Here is an 18,064-nt window from a genome sequence, read left to right on the forward strand (position 1 = left end):
GAGCAGGTCTATTGCTTTTAGTAACAAACTCTAGATTACAAGTAAGACATTAATCAAGCAAAGCATTCCTATCCCATCCTACAGTTTCACAAAATCAAGGGATCTGAGGTTTTAAAGGCAACACGAACTATTGTGACCTCGACATCCAAAGTGACAAAATATTTTTGGGTTATGTAGCTGCAGAAAAGATTGAGTATAGGAGATATACAGTGTTAAAATGCATCTAACCTACTGAACAGCACGTGGTTTTATAATTTCCTATTTACATTTCCAATTTCCTGAGAGAAAGGCACCTTTCCTGCATGCCATGGTATTCTCCAACTCCCCAACCAAAATTCCTGAGGGAGGAGAGTGGAGTGGATTAATTTATACAAACTGTTAATATTGATGACAAAATACTCATTTTTAGCAGGCTGAAAATGTACTGGGAGAGTCTCACCATGCTAAAATACAAAGATTATCACGGAACCATGGAATGGTTTGGGTGGGAAAGGGTCTTAAAGCTCATTCCAATCACTCAGTTTTTTAAAAATACAGTTTCAGTGGAGAATAAGGGGGATTGCCAAGGTGCAAGGAATAACAAAACACAGACTAAAACATCAGGAGGACTTAAAAACCAAATTAAAAACCCCCCAGTCCCTAACACAGTTTGTCAATCTCAGCTTGTTTGCCCCTGAAGTGCCATTCCCATCTCCTTCAATTACACACTGGTTTTCCTTAACTCAGACCTGCACCAGCATCATCCATATTTCAATTCAACTAAACCCAGAGTTTTCAAATAAAATGAGTCTTCATGCCCACTTCCCAAAATTAGAGCTGCAGTTCAGCTTTTCAAAATTCAGCAGTATGAATCTAGAAAAGTAAAAGGACACCAATGATAGAAAAGACTTTCTTCTGCAAAGCTTTTAGCTGTTTGGAAATTGTTTATTCTCAACTGACATTTTATTTAAATATCCTATTCAGCAGTTATGAAAGGAACCTCAGCCCACATTTCACTTCCACTAAAATTCACCACTTTTGTGTCAAACTTTCCCTAACAATGGCACTTTGTTCTTCTTAAATATTGGGGAAAAGGCATCCACGATGCCATTTCATACAGAATATATTCCACGCTGGCTTAGTCATGTGTAAATCAAATTTTCTGCCAACTAAAATATTGAAACAGGATCTAAGATAGAGAACAAAACTGAAATTTCTATCTCATTAATTTAATTTTAATGAAATGTTCGTGAAATCATTCCAGTCAATTAGAGTATGCAGAAATATTAGAAATAAAAGTATTTCTTTGTTAATCTCAAGCCTTATGAGTGTAATAAGTGCATAATGTGTATATATACACTGTATATATACACATTTTAAGTCTATAATGTAACACTTGTATCACTACACCAGATGCAGCCTCAAAAACAATGGTTTCATTTTAAAACCTGCACTCCCAGGGATGCTCAGAGGAGTCACAGAAGGTGGAACTGTTTCTGGCAGGGTTAACCTGCTCGGTGGCATTAGGATAAACATCTGGGAAGAAAAGGTTTCTGAAACTCACAGAAGGAATTTCCATCTAGAGAAAACAATGTTTGGGGAGGATTTGAAATTTCAGTTTGGGATGTAAAAGCTGCAGTGCTTTTAAAAATAGCCTGAAAGGACTTTGAACATGAAATCACAGAACGAATATTGATCATTTAAAACAACGTATGACATTTTCAGGATTTTTTATTTGACAATTAGGCCACTGCCATTAAATTCTGGGTACCTACAGGTGAATTCCCCTTTTGCTGTGACCTCAGGACACACAAATGCAGGCCAGGGACAGTACAGTGAGCACCAAACACCCCAACCACCATCTGGAGAGCTAATGAACAATCAAGAGATCCCAAATTAAACAACACAACTTTCCCTTAGAATCTTTAGGACAACACTGTCAAGTCCAATCTATTCCCTCAGCCTCCAGAATCAATTTTTCAAACTTTATGACAGGTCTAATAGTTCCCACCTGTTCCTCCTGCCTGACTTTTGACTGGCACGTTCCCAGCCAGGGTGGAAATGCAGACAAAGGCCCCTATTAGGCTCCGGCTGTTTCTCCACTGTGAGGTTGCTCAGCCATTAAATTAATTCCAGCCCCTTTTTCCCCCTTCCATCTCTTCATTTTTTTGGGGGGTTATGGAAGTTTGGGGAGGTGGAAAAGGGAGATAAAAGTTTGGCATCCAGTTGGTGGGAGAGGTATGAGAAAATCCGAAGTGGTGGAAGTTAAATGCTGAATTTTTTTGATAATATGCTAATTAAACGATTTACAGCAAATCCCATTCATTAAGTTCTTGAGGTGTCTGTATATCTTCAACCATCAAAACTTGGTAAAATTCGACACAGATTTGGGAGACCCTAACAGAGTCCCTCATGCAATGCCTGATTACATAAAGAAAGTGTTGCAACATTTTTCTGGGAATCCTGAAGGATCAATAAGTAACTCTTCTTTCTTCAAGCCAAAAAAATATTTTTCCTGAGATGTTTTTTCCTTTCATTCAGAACTGGCAATTAGACACAAGCACCACACACATATCCTAACAAATTCATATGGGTTCCTTTGGAAGCACCTTAAAAACCTTTTTCCCACAATAAAAATTACCTGATTTTTGCATCAATTTCTAGGGATTTATGAAATGTTATCATTTAAATCTCAAGGTTCTTCACTGAACAGCGAATCACAGGGATTACATTATTCCATTATCCATGACAACAGAGTATTTACAGCATCAACCATAATACCTAAGACAATTATTTTAACGTAATAAAAAAGAGGTATTTTTGTAAGATAAATTTCAGATAGATTTTTAATAAATCAATCATTCAAATTATGATCTGCCCAGGACCATCTTCCTAGAATAAGATACGTAGAGTCAGGACTTGTAGTTTACAACTTACCTGAAAATTAACTATTTAAGCCTCATCATGATGGGGGAAATCTTGAAGACCTGTATCTGTGAGCACTTCATTGTATTTGGATTACTTAATATAAAAAACCAACCTTTAAATATGTCTGAAAAATCAAGACCAGTTCTCTTACCTCCCTTGCCTTGATAATTAATCATTCATAAATTGGTCAGATTCTGTTTAGCTTGATCCAAATCAAATCCCAAACCTCTGAATTAAACACTTCATTTCACTGAGATGTTGGAACAAAGTTACTGAGAACCAAAACAAACTGAAGGAAGAAACCTCTTGATTTATTCAATTATCACCAATTTCTTCACAATCCCTCTTTCAACTCTGTGGGCTGAACATGCTGTGAGCACTAAAAATGAGGAAGCAAATGCTACAAATAACTGTATTTCTATGAAATAACTCTCCATGGCCTCTTATCAAACTGGCAAGTCTCTATCTCTGCAAAAGCCACTGCAAAATCAGCTGCAGGATTAAATCTGGGGGAGAGCACTGGCAAAATCAGACAGAAACTTTTTTTTTAATGTGTGGATGTTTGAACACACAGGGAATGGTTTGGAACTGAAATTTGTATTTTTTCCATAAATTGCAATTTAGGCTCTCGGGCTGAGAACTGAAGCCATTATTGTTGCTTAACTCATCAGTGACAACAACAATCAAGACAATTTAATCTCGATTAAAGAAAAAATCCCAAACAAAATTCCCGAGGTTGTTTTTCACCTGTAAAATTCATCTGCAATTTCTGCAGATAAATTAACCCTGATATTCAAAACTAGCTGCCACAAGTATTTACAGCTGCAGGCTTGGAGTTTCTGTCCTGAAGAGCAACAACTTCCCCAAGACAGTTTTTTCCAGCAAATTTCCACTAAACACAACAGTACAGCCTTTGTACACAGACTCCAAGCTGAGATTTAGTAACTGTGATTTTCCTATCACTTAATTCCATTTAAACTCTAATGAAGAACCTTCTCTAAGGTATCCCACAGCTCATTCACAAGGGTCATCTGTGTGATGATGAAAGAACCTCTAGCAGAGCTCTAATCCATGTTTTAAGAACACAAACCAAGCACTAAAGAGCATTTTAGGGAAATATTCAGCAAAAGAAATGAGAGAAGACAGGAAGGTTAAAATTAAAGGCACAACTTGCTTGGTATCAGTCTTCTCAAGTGAAAGGCTGAGATAATAATTTGCACTAAAGAATGCACTTAATATCCTAAATATGAGTATTTATTAAATCAAATTTTCTTACGGTGATGCTCAGAGGAATAAAGATTAAACTCCACTACCAAGCAAAAGGCTGAGTCCCACTCAGCTTTCCCCACTCTTTATGGCTCAGTATTTTATATATTATCAAATAATATCCTGTGAACATAAAGCTCTCCACTTCATGTCCAGCTTCTCTCTGAGCACTGTGTGTTACCACAATTATGAATTCCCAATCAGAAAGTTAACTCAGGATACCCTGCATCCCCATCTTACCCATCCAGAAGATTCATGGTTGTCGTGGTCACCTCTGTGAAGAGAAGGATTTTTCCCAGCTTCTTGGTCTGCAGATGCTGCTGATAGGTCTTGAGGCTGAAATGTTCTGAGGAGAAGCTCTCCATCTCAGTGATCACGGGCACCAGGGATGGAGTCACCTCCACCTTGGACTCACAGGATGAAACAAACTTCAGGGACACCTTGCTGGATGCCCTCAGTCCCTCAGCATCCACGTTCCCCTCCAGCCATTTCAGGAAAGCAAGATGGATTTCCTGTGGGCAAGGGCAACAAGATGAGAAAGAGAGATCACCCCGTGTGAGGACACACCAACATTCTTCTAAAAACATTTTTATTCAAGCTATCTTCTACTTCCAAACAGGGAAATTTTTCCTCTTCAAAAACAAAGCTCTGTTGCTCACACTTGACACTGTCCTAGAGTTGAGACCAGGCTCCTCTGAAGATTAATTAAGCTTAATTTTTCTCTGTAGCAGGGTTTGCAGTGGTCTTCCTACACTCTGAAGCGTGGAGTGCACACATTCATCCGCATCTTGCAGGTTTCTCAGTGTGCTGAGATCCTCTGCTGGAAGAAACCCTTTAGTCCAGCACTAAGTGTTGGATTAAGCCTTTTTCTGACTCAGAGATGGGGCAACTGAGAGGGGTTTTAAAAACTTTTATTCCGTTTTCAGTCTCATGAGAAGGGTGAGACAATACAGATGTTATAATTCACACCATCACAATCAGAAGCCAATTATTTCCTAATTACAATACACTATAATTGTTTCTTGGCCTATCAGCTTTAGCCACACCATGCTGTAGATGCCTTAAAGCCAATCATCTAAAATTACCCCTCGTGGGTCCCACTACAGTGCATTTTTCACAGTTCTGTTTCTCCAAAGTATCCAGTCTTATTTGCAAGGCCATCCTTTGAAATTTTTTTTAGCTCCATTTCTCTCCCACCAATGTCTGTCCTACTCCAGGGCATTTCTGAGTCAGCATTTCTTGTCTCAAGGTTTGCACACAGATGCACTGTGTGAGCCTTCTGTCAGGCTTGGAGAATTCCCTACAAATTCATTTCCCATAACTAAAACTCAATCTGAAGGCTAAACCAGCAGTTTAAAAACCCATTTACTGATTTCTCAGTGGAATATCTGCTAAAGCAGGTCACACCTTCAGCTAAGGGATGATTTACTACTGTTAGTACCCCTGTGGTGACACCCTGAGCAAACTGCTCCACATTCACTCTTTCTGGAGGTAACAAATTCTGCTCTGAGAGGTTTGATATGAAATGTTTGCCACAACTTTAGAAACAGCCATAAACACAGATTCTGGGACTGTTTGCTCAGTGTGCAGCTTAAATTTCAGACAGTTGAAGTTATCTTTTATGTGATAAATGAAACCACAAAAAATTGCGGCTTCAATTTGACTGGAAATAAGGCACTTCTGATTCTTGCCCTCAAATTTCCAAGACGAAGAGATCTGATTTTTAAACCAAAAGGTCCTAACCAAACCCACACCCCTCATTCCCACCACTGCTGTATCTGGGAACTGGAATACATTTCCTGTGGGTGCTGAAGGCAGGACTAAACTCTCCTGCCCTTGAACGAGATGTGTCTGAGCTCCAGCCCAACTCCTCAAAACCCACAAACCACAGAGAGCAAACTTCCCATAAACAGTTATCTACCCAAGAATTACTCCTCCTTTCCACACCCCACTGTTCTACCTAGAGAAGGAATGAGAGAAGTGCTCCTGTTCCCAACACCTTTCTCTGGATTTCCACCCCCAGAAATGACCTGTTCTCAAATTTCACAGCCACTGCTGCCTGTGCTGTCAGCCCTGCAGCACCAGTGGCACAGTAGGACTCAAAAAAATATAACAATTTTTCCCATATTCTGTCAAGCACTTGGTTCCAAGCCCCAAGACTAAGAGAAACTCAGCTCAATTTTAGCTACAGAGAAATTACTCCTCATGTCTTGCTTTCCCCTAAAGCTCCCTCTGAATATTTTCTGTCTAAACTCTTGGATAAAATATATTTAAATATTTCCTTTCCCCCCACTTTTTTATTTTCTGCTCTGCATTGTAAATGATGATGTGATGATGATTAAAGGTTTTGTGAGCATTTCTTTGACTTGCACCTTCATTCAGAGCTTTGACAGAATAAATAAATTCCTTACACATTATCCTCCTTGTTTTACATACCCACAGTAATTGATTGGCTGTAACTGATATTTAGAAAAATTACAGCTTTCATTTCTGTCAGGGAGAACATGGAAAAACTGTGCTTAATCAGAGAGTGTTTTCCTATCGCTTTCCAAACACAGAAATTCACTCAGCAGCACTGGATGTGCAAGTCCTACACACAGAAAGAGAATTTTAACTCAACTAAGGATGGGTTTGCAGTCTGACAGAAATTAAGTTACAAAATAAAGGTGATTAAAGTGTGATGGCACTGTAAATAAATAATGAAAGTGCTTGAGGCTGTGTCAGAAATTATGATGTGTTTTTGCCACAGAATATTTTTTGGAAAGAACAAAACAGCGCCTATTTCTGTGTGCTGTTCCATTATTACAAATATGCCACACAATTCCAACCACTTACTCTCCTGAGTGTATTATTTCAAGTGATTTTTCCCCATAGATTTTAGGCAAACTTCTTGTTTTCACTGCTTCTAACACATCCTGAACCATTTAAGAATTGTTGTATGTGTATAATTCTCAAGGTCATTTCCCCTTTAATGTCCATGTGCTTACTGAGCTGATCAAAAATATAAACATATAATCAAGGATGGGGATTTTTTCAAATTCCTAAGAAAATATGGGTTTAGGTGTTTAACAAAATTTCAAGTACTGGTCACAGTAGGAATATTAATTTTACTGTAAGAACTTCCTTCACACAACATTCCAGGAAGAGGGATGCTGAACACCCCACAATTATATTGGCACAACAAAAATAACATTACTGTATAACAAAATGAAGTTATATGCAAAGTCAGGGTTAAATTCTGCTCCAAGCCCACTGAACAGGAACACAATCCTGTCAGAACGGTGGGACTTCAGCCCAGGATCCAGCTGGAATTCCCAAGCTCTCCTGTTCCAGCAGCATCTGCCGTTCTGCAGCAGCCTCTGGCGGCCACTGCCACGAGAGGTGCTGGCTCAGGAACCTCCTGGACACCTCTGGGAGCAGCCCAGGCATCCAGCACAGGGCAGGAAACAGCCAAACTGCTGGAATCCCTTCCTGGGAATCCTGGAAGATGCTGCTCCAAGATTCAAAGGATTCTGGAATCCCAGAAGCTGCAGCTGTTCCATGTTCAGGCTCTGACAGGATCTGCAGCGACTCATCGTGGAAAATCTGCATTTCACAACCTACCAGCGACTGCTTCGGACATTTAATAACTAAACTGCTCGCAGGGTGGCACAAATAAATTCTGAAACTGTTCTTCATCAGCTTTGGGCAGGACTGAAGCTAAGCTAAATTAAATTTTCCATGAAATATAGAATTCCAGAATGGTTTGGAAGGGATTTTAAGGATCATCCAGTGCCTCCCCTGCCATGGCAGGGACCCCTTCCACTGTGCCAGGCTGCTCCAGCCCCAATGTCCAGCCTGGCCTTGGGCACTGCCAGGGATCCAGGGGAATTCCCAACCCCCTTGGGCACCCATGTGCCAGGGCCTGCCCACCCTCCCAGGGAACAATTTCATCCTAATATCTAATTTAATTCTGTTCTCCTCCATCCTAAAGCCATTATTTCCTATAAAACTGTGGAGTTTTTCTTCCAATCACACTTTTCAAGTGTACATTCCCTAATGCAAAGATATTCCCTTCTTTTCCAAAGTAAGAATTAAACTTCTCATCCCAGCTAAACAGCTCGGTGACACGAGAGCTACTCAGTTTTTAATTTAAAATATTCATCTAGGAGTTTAATATTTATAGGAAGAAAATGTTTCTACCTGCATTTTAAATGGTAAAAAATGTAATTTCAATGCATTCTAAAAGAAAAGTCACCACAAGCAGAAAAGCACTGCACCAACAGAAACTACCCAACACCTCTCACACTCCAAAGCTCAATTGAAATCTTTTGAAGAGAAGCAAGGAGAGACTGGGAATTTCCCAGGGACACACCAGGAGAATTCTGATTGTCACACTGAGAGTGGCACTGAATGAAAAGCTCTGAGCAAGAAGGAAGATGCAGAGGACAGTAATTCCCAAAATTCCCAGAAATACAAAGTTCATCTACTGCACACTCCAGACCCTCAGCCCTCCACTTATCAGCACAAATTGTGGTAATTGTAACACAAAGAAAGAAGAGCAAAAGCTGATTTTATTAATGATTTCACATCTGCTTTCTGTGATTTTAAGAGTCTGGTCAGGTGTGTGCAGAAATGCTCCGTAACAGAAGCTTGCTTTTGCTGTTTGAAATTCTTCTTAATTTCATAATCATTAAGTTTCACATTTCCCCAGTGCTCACTTAGAGGCTGAGACTGAACAACAAGGAGGGAAGAGGGAGACAAAAACCAGCTGCATCTGGAGCCTTCTCTGCTGTGGTATAAAATAACACAAAATTACAGCTCCTGACGGAGAAGATTTTATTTGCACCTGGGCTCTGTCAAACAATGAGAGTTCTGCACTGAGCACACCCAGTTATAATGGTTAAAAATAAACCCAAATCCAGGACTTTATTCTTACAATCTGTTTATATGGATAGGATTTGGATGTGTTTTTTTATTTTTATCTGCATGTTCATGCACACAGATAAATGCAATTTAACTGGGCAGATTTGGGAGCTGCTCTTTCCTACCACGGGCCTAAAACTCCCCATCAATGGAATTCTTTGTTGAGACAAAATTCACTCACAGCCTAAATTCATTTGGTTCCTATTAAATTCCATTTTAATTTGGTTCCTATTAAAAGCATGAAGGCGAAGCGAAACGAAAGCTACAAATACAATGTCATAAAACAAACATCTTCCATCAGCTCCCTCCTCCCCTGTGAGGGAAAAGGACAGGATTTGAACCATGATGCTCTACCTGAACACTCAATACTGGGATTAAAATACTGTACCTGAACAAATATTGGGATTAAAATATTGGACTTTAGCTGTGCTTGTGAAGCGAGGCCAAATATTCACTTTCTGGAGACACAAAACATGAATTAAAACCTTTTCTTCCTTCCTTTGTGCAAAATCTAATGATTTTTAATTAACTACCTTTATTTTTGAGAAGTTTCCAGTTGATGCCCTGATTCATGTTTTATCAGCTGATGGAGTGATTAAATCTCTTTTTTAAAAAATATATATATATATATATATATACGTATACTAATGTATATCTATATATACACACAGACACAAAACCATATATATATATATATATGTGTGTGTGTATATTTTTATATATATTTATATATTTATGCTTATTTTTTTGAATTGCAAGCAAGTGAGGATTACACAGGCACAAAGCACCCAGTTTTTAGAGGAGCCTGTCTGAAGCAAAACCAGACATCACACCTCCAACTGGACTAAAATCTGCTTTTATTTTTTCCAGAATTGCCTGCTCCCAAAGGAGTATTACACAATTCAAATAGGATCTCAAATGTATACATTTCATCCCTATGGATTCTCTGTTAGCAGTGATAGGAAAGGAAATATTTTAATGAAGGGTTGTCCTTTGAGTTTAACTTGAAATATAAAAATTCACACACATACAGACAAAAAATATCTCCATGTGCTCCTTGTCTTACACAGCTTTGCTCAACAGCCTTGAAGGTGCTAAATTTAAATTAACCACTGGAGAGCTTCCACAGCATCTCTTGATTCCAACAGAAACAGTATTTAGCAGGACCAAAAATATATACATATATCAACATATATATATATATATATATGTATGTATATATCTCAACATATTTTTACATATATATATATCTCAATATATAAATATATTTACTTACTGTAAATATACAGAATATGCAGGAAAAATTATGTTATCTACTGTCCTTATTAATTTCAAACCCCACCTTTTAATGAGGTTTTGTAAAATTCTATATATTAAGTTTACTACCTCAACCTTTCATTAAAATGCATTGTCTTCCCTTAAAAGCAAAATACAACAACTTTTCCTGCAGGAAAAATCTGAAAAAATGGGAGGGGAAAAAAAAAAACAGGTGCAAAAATTTGATACAGAGAAATAAGGAAAGATTATATATTGGTGATCACAGAGAACGTGGAGAGGATGAAGAATGAGTATTAGATGTCATTAGATTAAAAAAAAAAAAATAATAATAATGGTGATGAAAATAAAAATAAAAATACTTTCAATGCTGATGTCATTAATATTTAATAACATTCCCAAACTGCACATTCACACCCAGACTTAAAGAAGTGCCAGCTTGGAGATGGATTTTCTAACAACTGGAACAAAGGGAACAAACAGAACTTTTAAACACAAAAACCTCTTTTACAGCACATTCAGAATCTGGAAATACACGAAGTACTCAAATTAATCCAGTTTTTAGGAAGTTTTTGGAAAACTCCTTTAGTATTAACTGTTTACAATTAATTTCAGGCCATTATTTTCACCAGTGGTGTTTCTGTGCACAGGGTAAAAACCTTTTAAATCCCCATTTCTCCACTCCCTCCTTTCCCCATGGCCTGAAGAACTTCATAAAGATTTTATTGTCCTACAACTGAGGCACATTTTCATTTCATGTTCTCATGAACTGGAGTTACTTGGCTGGTACTTGCTGTGCATTCCCAGGATTCTGCACAGCCTGGAAATCTGTTTCAGTTTATTAGTAATATTTTTATATTTCCTAAACTGAGACACGGTGCAAAGCAGGAGATTTGGACTGCACAAAGCACAGCAGAACATTTAGAAAGATGGCAGGGTTGGTCACTTTTTGAATTGCCAACCAACCTGATTTTTGGGAGTCTCCAGAGGTTATTTTGGGTTTGGGTGGTTATTGAGCTGAAGCGAGGCAGAAAAAGCTCATCATTTCTGAAAGATCATTCCAGACACTTAGTCAAGTGCCTTATTTTTGTCTCCACTCTTCAGAGTGTTTTTAAAAACAAGTATTGCATTACATAAACACAGTGGATCCATTTTCCCAACTGATATGTGGAATACTTCATCCAAAAAAGGGAAAGATTTTTAACAAAGTGCTGCAAGGTATCCTTATCCTCTTTATTGCAGCCCCATCTCTTTGAACACGAAGCATCTTAGATTTCAACCCATCCCTGGACTACACATCCAGCAACTGCTCATAAATCCCTGCCTAAATCTGAATCCAAAATTAAATTTAGCTTTAAAAAGCACTGTGTGTAGGCAGAAAATTCATTTATGCTACGGGCAGCAGCCCATCCTGTGAAACAGGCAGCAGGGCCCAGGCCAGGATTCAGTGACTGATGAAAAATAAGTCAGAATGTTAATTTTTGTAGAGAAAAATAATGAACAGAGTAAGTAGGTTAAAAATAGTACATAAGGAAATTAATTATGGTCTTCACAGCAGGTTTGTTTTATGTGAATCTCCCCTGGCTTCAGCAGAGAGTTTCACTTGGGAATTGGGATGCCTGGAGAAGGATGGGAAAAGTTAAATAGGTTAAAGATAATACATAGGGAAATTAATTATGGTCTTTTCGGCAAGTCTGTTTTAATTCCACCTCTCCTGGCTTTAGAAGAGAGTTCCACTTGGAAATTGGGATGCCAGGAGAAGGATGGGAAGAGGTAACCAGGTAAAAAAATAGTACATAAAGAAATTAATTATGGTCTTCACAGTAAGTCTCTTTTAACTGCACCTCTCCTGGCTTTAGCAGAGAGTTCCACTTGGAAATTGGGATGCCAGGAGAAGGACAGGAATAGGTAAAGAGGTTAAAAATAATCCATAAAGAAATGAATCATGGTCTTTTCAGCAAGTTTGATTTATCTGCATCTCCCCTGGCTTCAGCAGAGAGTTCCACTTGGGAATTGGGGTGCCAGAAGAAGGACGGGAAGAGGTGCTGGAGGTTTGCTCAGCACAAACCAGCTCTGAGGGGAGGAACAAGGAGGAGGCTGTAAGGTGCATCCCAGATTTTGCTTCCTCTCCTTCCTCAGCTGCAGCAGAACAGTCTGGAAACAATCTTCCCAGCAGCTGCTCTCATCAACAAACTGTTTATTGTAAGAAAGTGCCTGGGTCAAAGGCTAAACGTCATCCAGAACTGAAAGCATAGCTGTAAAAAAAACCCAAAAAAAAGCCTAAAAAAAATCCTGGGGCCGTCCATGCATGTGGAAAAAAAAAGCCCATGACATTGGGAAGGGAACCATATTCCATCTGAAAGGCCAGCAGTCCACTGAAACAAAAATTCCTTAATTTGATGGAGCTGGGTTTTAGGACACTGAGCTCCTTTCTTGAGGCTGATTTTGAGGCCTGCTCGAGGTTTCTGCTAAAAGCAGAATTTACAGCTCAGTCTGGGTCTTGTGGTGAAAAACAGCAAAGTGGAGTTGTGTTAAAATATTCCAAAATGTTTTATTAGTGCTCAGTCATCTCCAAATACAACAATAAAAGAAGGACTTCTCTAATTTATCACAAATGCACCGTTGGCGCGTTACACAAAAATCCAAGTTCAGGCCCAGTATCAGTAAATGATCAAATTTTCTTTTAAAGCACAGGACACTAAAAATCACAGGGCAAAATCTCATTTACCAGCAGCTTTGAATCTCAGAAATCCAAGAGTGCATGAGCAGCTCTGAGAGAGGAACCGGTCCCACACCTGCAATTGGGACACGTTTGCTGCCCCAGCCCATAAATCTGCTTTTGAGGGAAAGGACCCAGAGGAACAAGGTCCACCTTTGACACAACATCACCACGAAACACTTCACCACAAGGCTGATAAATCAGACTTCTGCCAGGTGGTGATTTATCCTACCAGAAAAAAAGGTGTGAGAAATTACGGGTCGGGCGTTTAATTCTTGGTGACACCTACTTTGTAACAAAATTGTTATTTTTCTGAAGGAAAAGTCTACAGTAAATTAAACCTATGTGCAACCGGGCTAAAAATAAGCCTAGGCTGAAAGGAAAAGACAATCCACTTTTGCACAAAAATCTGAGCACGATGCATATTAAAGTGGGTTGATTTTTCTTTTTTAAATGATATAATCAAAGTCATGTTTGGAAGCATAAATTGAGATATAAATCTAACCCCAAATGCTGTACACATATATATTAAATTACTCTCAAAAGTATTCTGTATGGACTAAGAAAAAAAAAATACAGAAGAATTTTGTTCTCAGCTAATAGGGCAATAAATTAGATGCAATATATTCAGCAGCTAAAACTGGCTCTCTTCAACAGCTATCACATAATACTATTTTTATTTGGTACCAAACTTATTTTTTTTTTAACTAACAACAAAATTGTTTGTTGAAAATCTTGGAATTAGCAGTAGAATGATTAAAGTAAATAAAACCTAAGCAAATATTTTTTCTTCTCCCTGATAATACCCAATTCTTAGCTGAGGGTTTTCCAGCAGGTTTATTTTGCCTTTCAGCAGGGTTACACACATCAAATGTGAATGAATTTAGTGTTCATGAATATGAAATAGCAGCACAGGAGCCAAAGATTCTCCTCTTAGCACTGTAAACATGCTTTAAACTCCCACAAGCTTTCAGCTGGACCTCATTTCTGCCTTTTTTGAGGGGAAAAAAACCTCCCCACTGTGTCACACTGGAGGGGTTTGGGAGCTGGAGAAATGTCTGGGAAATGTTAAGGTGAAACCACAACGCATTTTCACATGGACCATGGCTCGGGGATTCCAGCACAGCCCCAAAACTGCACGGCTGATGCACAGGATTTTATATTCCTTCCTAAAACACAGGCAGGTTGGCAGAGTGGTTTCCCAAAAACATCTTGGAAAAGAAGAATTTTTTGGTAATTTTACGCTACAATGGCAAGAATACGCTTGGTCTGTTATCCTGCTCCAAAGACAAAACCCAGTAGTAAGCTACCACTAATTTTCATTCAAGATCTCTTTGCTAATCAAAGATATTTTACAAAAATCAACATGACAGTATGGGATTATTTTTTTTAAAGTACAAAAAATAAGAAAGTAAAAAAAAATTTTTAAAAGTACCACAACTTGGGGATTCCAGCATGGCCCCAAAACTGCAGGGCTGACGTTCAACATGGACTGTGGATTTTATATTTCATTATAAAACACAGTCAGTTGGCAGAGAGGTCTCCAAATTTCAAAAGGAACTTCTTGGAACAGAAGAATTTCTTGGGAATTTTATGCTACAATGGCAAGAATATGCTTGGTGTGCTGTTCTGCTCCAAAGACAAAACCCAGTAGTAAGCTACCACTAATTTTCATTTAAGACCTATTTTCTAATCAAAGATATTTTACAAAAATCAACACGATAGCATGGGATTATTTTTTTAAAGTAGAAGAAAAGGAAAGTAAAAAAAAATTTTAAAAAGCACCACAGCTTGGGAATTCCAGCACGGCCCCAAAACTGCACGGCAAATGTTTTGAGACTAAGCAATCTGTGACCCCACTTCAAAAAACTTCAGTTTCTAAATGATCTAAAGTCCAAATTCAAGTTCTCACCATACACAAGAATGGACCATGGATTTTATATTCCTTCCTAAAACACAGGCAGGTTGGCTGAGTGGTTTCCCAAAAACATCTTGGAAAAGAAGAATTTTTTGGTAATTTTACGCTACAATGGCAAGAATACGCTTGGTCTGTTATCCTGCTCCAAAGACAAAACCCAGTAGTAAGCTACCACTAATTTTCATTTAAGACCTATTTTCTAATCAAAGATATTTTACAAAAATCAACACGATAGCATGGGATTATTTTTTTAAAGTAGAAGAAAAGGAAAGTAAAAAAAAATTTTAAAAAGCACCACAGCTTGGGAATTCCAGCACGGCCCCAAAACTGCAAGGCAAATGTTTTGAGACTCAGCAAGCTGTGACCCCACTTCAAAAGACTTCAGTTTCTAAATGATCTAAAGTCCAAATTTAAGTTCTCACGATATGCAAAAATGGACCATGGATTTCATATTCCTTTCTAAAACACAGGCAGGTTGGCAGAGTGGTCTCCAAATTTCAAAAGGAACATCTTGGAAAGGAAGAATTTTTTGGGAATGATACGCTATAACGGCAAGAATACGCTCGGTCTGTTATCCTGCTCCAAAGACAAAACCCAGTAGTAAGCTACCACTAATTTTCATTTCAAATCTCTTTGCTAATCAAAGATATTTTACAAAAATCAACATGACAGTATGGGATTATTTTTTTTAAAGTACAAAAAATAAGAAAGTAAAAAAAAATTTTTAAAAGTACCACAACTTGGGGATTCCAGCATGGCCCCAAAACTGCAGGGCTGACGTTCAACGCAGCATAGGATTATTTTTTTTTTAATACAAAAAATAAGACATTAAAAAGTTTTTAAAAAGTACCAGGGCTCAGGGATTCCCGAGCACAGCCCCAAAACTGCACAACTGATGCTCAGCATGGACCATGGATTTTATATTCCTTCCTAAAACACAGGCAGGTTGGCTGAGTGGTTCCCAAAAACATCTTGGAAAGGAAGAATTTCTTGGGAATTATACACTTTAATGGCAAGAATATGCATGGCTTGATATCAAGCTCCAAAGATAAAACCCAGTATTTATGCTACCACTAATTTTCATTTAAGATCTCTTTGCTAATCAAAGATATTTTTTAAAAAATCAATATGACAGCATGGAATTATTTTTTTAAAGTACAAAAAAAAAAAAAAAGAAACTAAAAAAAAATTTTAAAAGTACCACAGCTTGGGGATTCCCGAGCATGGCCCTGAAACTGCACGGCTGATGTTCAGCATGGACTGTGGATTTTTATATTCCTTTCTAAAACACAGGCAAGTTGGCAGAATGGTTTCCCAAAAATGTCTTGGAAAGGAAGAATTTCTTGGGAATTATACACTTTAATGGCAAGAATAGACTTGGTTTATTATCAAGGGTTTGTCTGAAAACAAAACCCAGTAATAAGCTACTAATAATTTTCATTTAAGATCTCTTTGCTAATCAAAGATTTTTTTTTAAAAATTAACATGTCAGCATGGGATTTTTTATTTTTTTTTAATACAAAAAATAAGAAAGTAAAAACAATTTAAGTACTGTGACTCGGGGATTCCAGCATGGCCCCAAAACGGCACAGCTGATGCTCAGCATGGACCATGGATTTTATATTCCATTCTAAAACACAGGCAGGTTGGCTGAGTGGTCTCCAAATTCCAAAAGGAACATCTTGGAAAGGAAGAATTTCTTGGGAACTTTACACTGGCAATGTATACAATGGCAAGAATACTCTTGGTCTGTTTTCCTGCTCCAAAACCCAGTATTAAGCTACCACTAACTCAGTTTCATTTAAGATCTCTTTGTTAATCAAAGAAATTTTTTAAAAATTAACATGACAGCATGGGGTTATTTTTTAAAAGAAAAAAAATTTTAAAAGTAAATCTGCTTTTTATTTAGCAGAGTATCAAAGAAGCTAATTTTTTAAAAAAATAACATGACAGCATGGGGTTATTTTTTAAAAGTAAAAAATAAAGAAAATAAAAAAAATTAAAAAGTAAATCTGCTTTTTATTTAGCAGAGTATCAAAGAAGCTTCATGCTTCAAAAATACATTAGATACATACACAGCAATGTAAAACTTGGACAGCAAATAGAGAACCTTGAAAGAAGCCTCACAAATTCCCAGTTTATGGGAAATTAATAATTTTTTCTTACAAAACATGGTTGAAAATACAATATTTAAACACAGTATTCACACAAGGCTCAGTTGTGAGAAAGGATGATACAAACTCCATTTACAGCTCTCCCAGCCATGTGGTTTTTAATCATTTTCTCCTTTTTCAGCCTTTTCAGATGTAACACTTTCTTCTGCTGGGACTGAACCTTTCTCACAGAAAAAGGAGCAAAGTTTTTCCCCCAGAGGAAACCCAGGAAGACGAAGATCCAATCCTAGACCGCACCTTGGATTTAAGGATCCAAGAACGAGCTCCAGAGCTCTGGAGGGAGCTGACAGCATTTCAGGGAGAAACGGAGAAATAAACACCACAAATTTAATTTCTCCTTTAAAACTGGGCATAAAACTCATTTAAATCTTACAAAATAAGGTCCAATTTTATGAAACAAACCCAGGGTTTGCCTCAAGTCCAACACACCACGAGCTCCTACTCCACAAGGGTGCATTTTGATTTCCAGGTCCCAAGTGAAAGCTCAGCACTGAAATTCAGGGTTTTGGGGAAAAAGGCACTCAAAGAATGAGACAAGGACAGACCCAAGCTGAGGCAGTGCATGAGAATTGTCCTGCAGACCCAACCACAGGCAGGGAGCAGCATTTCTGACCATGGCACATTCTTTATTCTGCAGGATTTTGGATTTTCCTGGGGGTTTTTTTTCTGAGCAGAACCACCTGTCCCCTGCCCCTGCAGATATTTGTGCTCACACTGCGAGCAGGAGTTAATCCAAAGTGCAACTCAGCCCAAGAAGAACTCAAAACTGACTAAAAACCAAACCACAGTGGCTGCAAACACCCCTCACTTCTGTTTTTTAGGACTCATCTGAATTGCACACCTGAAAAAGATGATTTTTCACACTAAAATTTTGTATTAATCCAGGCAAGGATTCGTTTC

General features: G+C 38.1%; 1 protein-coding gene across 2 annotated transcripts in view; it reads right to left on the bottom strand.

Annotated features, from left to right (window-relative positions):
• Positions 1-18,064, bottom strand: part of HLCS (holocarboxylase synthetase) — a 119,735-nt gene that overhangs the window by 74,185 nt on the left and 27,486 nt on the right. For both annotated transcript variants that reach the window (XM_041400025.1, XM_041400026.1), the window contains exon 6: positions 4,414-4,685. In XM_041400025.1, the coding sequence (XP_041255959.1) occupies positions 4,414-4,685 (272 nt within the window). The remainder of the gene's footprint in view (positions 1-4,413; positions 4,686-18,064) is intronic.

This window comes from Onychostruthus taczanowskii, unplaced genomic scaffold (genome assembly GCF_017590055.1).
Source record: "Onychostruthus taczanowskii isolate IOZ18803 unplaced genomic scaffold, ASM1759005v1 scaffold17, whole genome shotgun sequence".
In the NCBI taxonomy this organism is placed as follows: Eukaryota; Metazoa; Chordata; class Aves; order Passeriformes; family Passeridae; genus Onychostruthus; species Onychostruthus taczanowskii.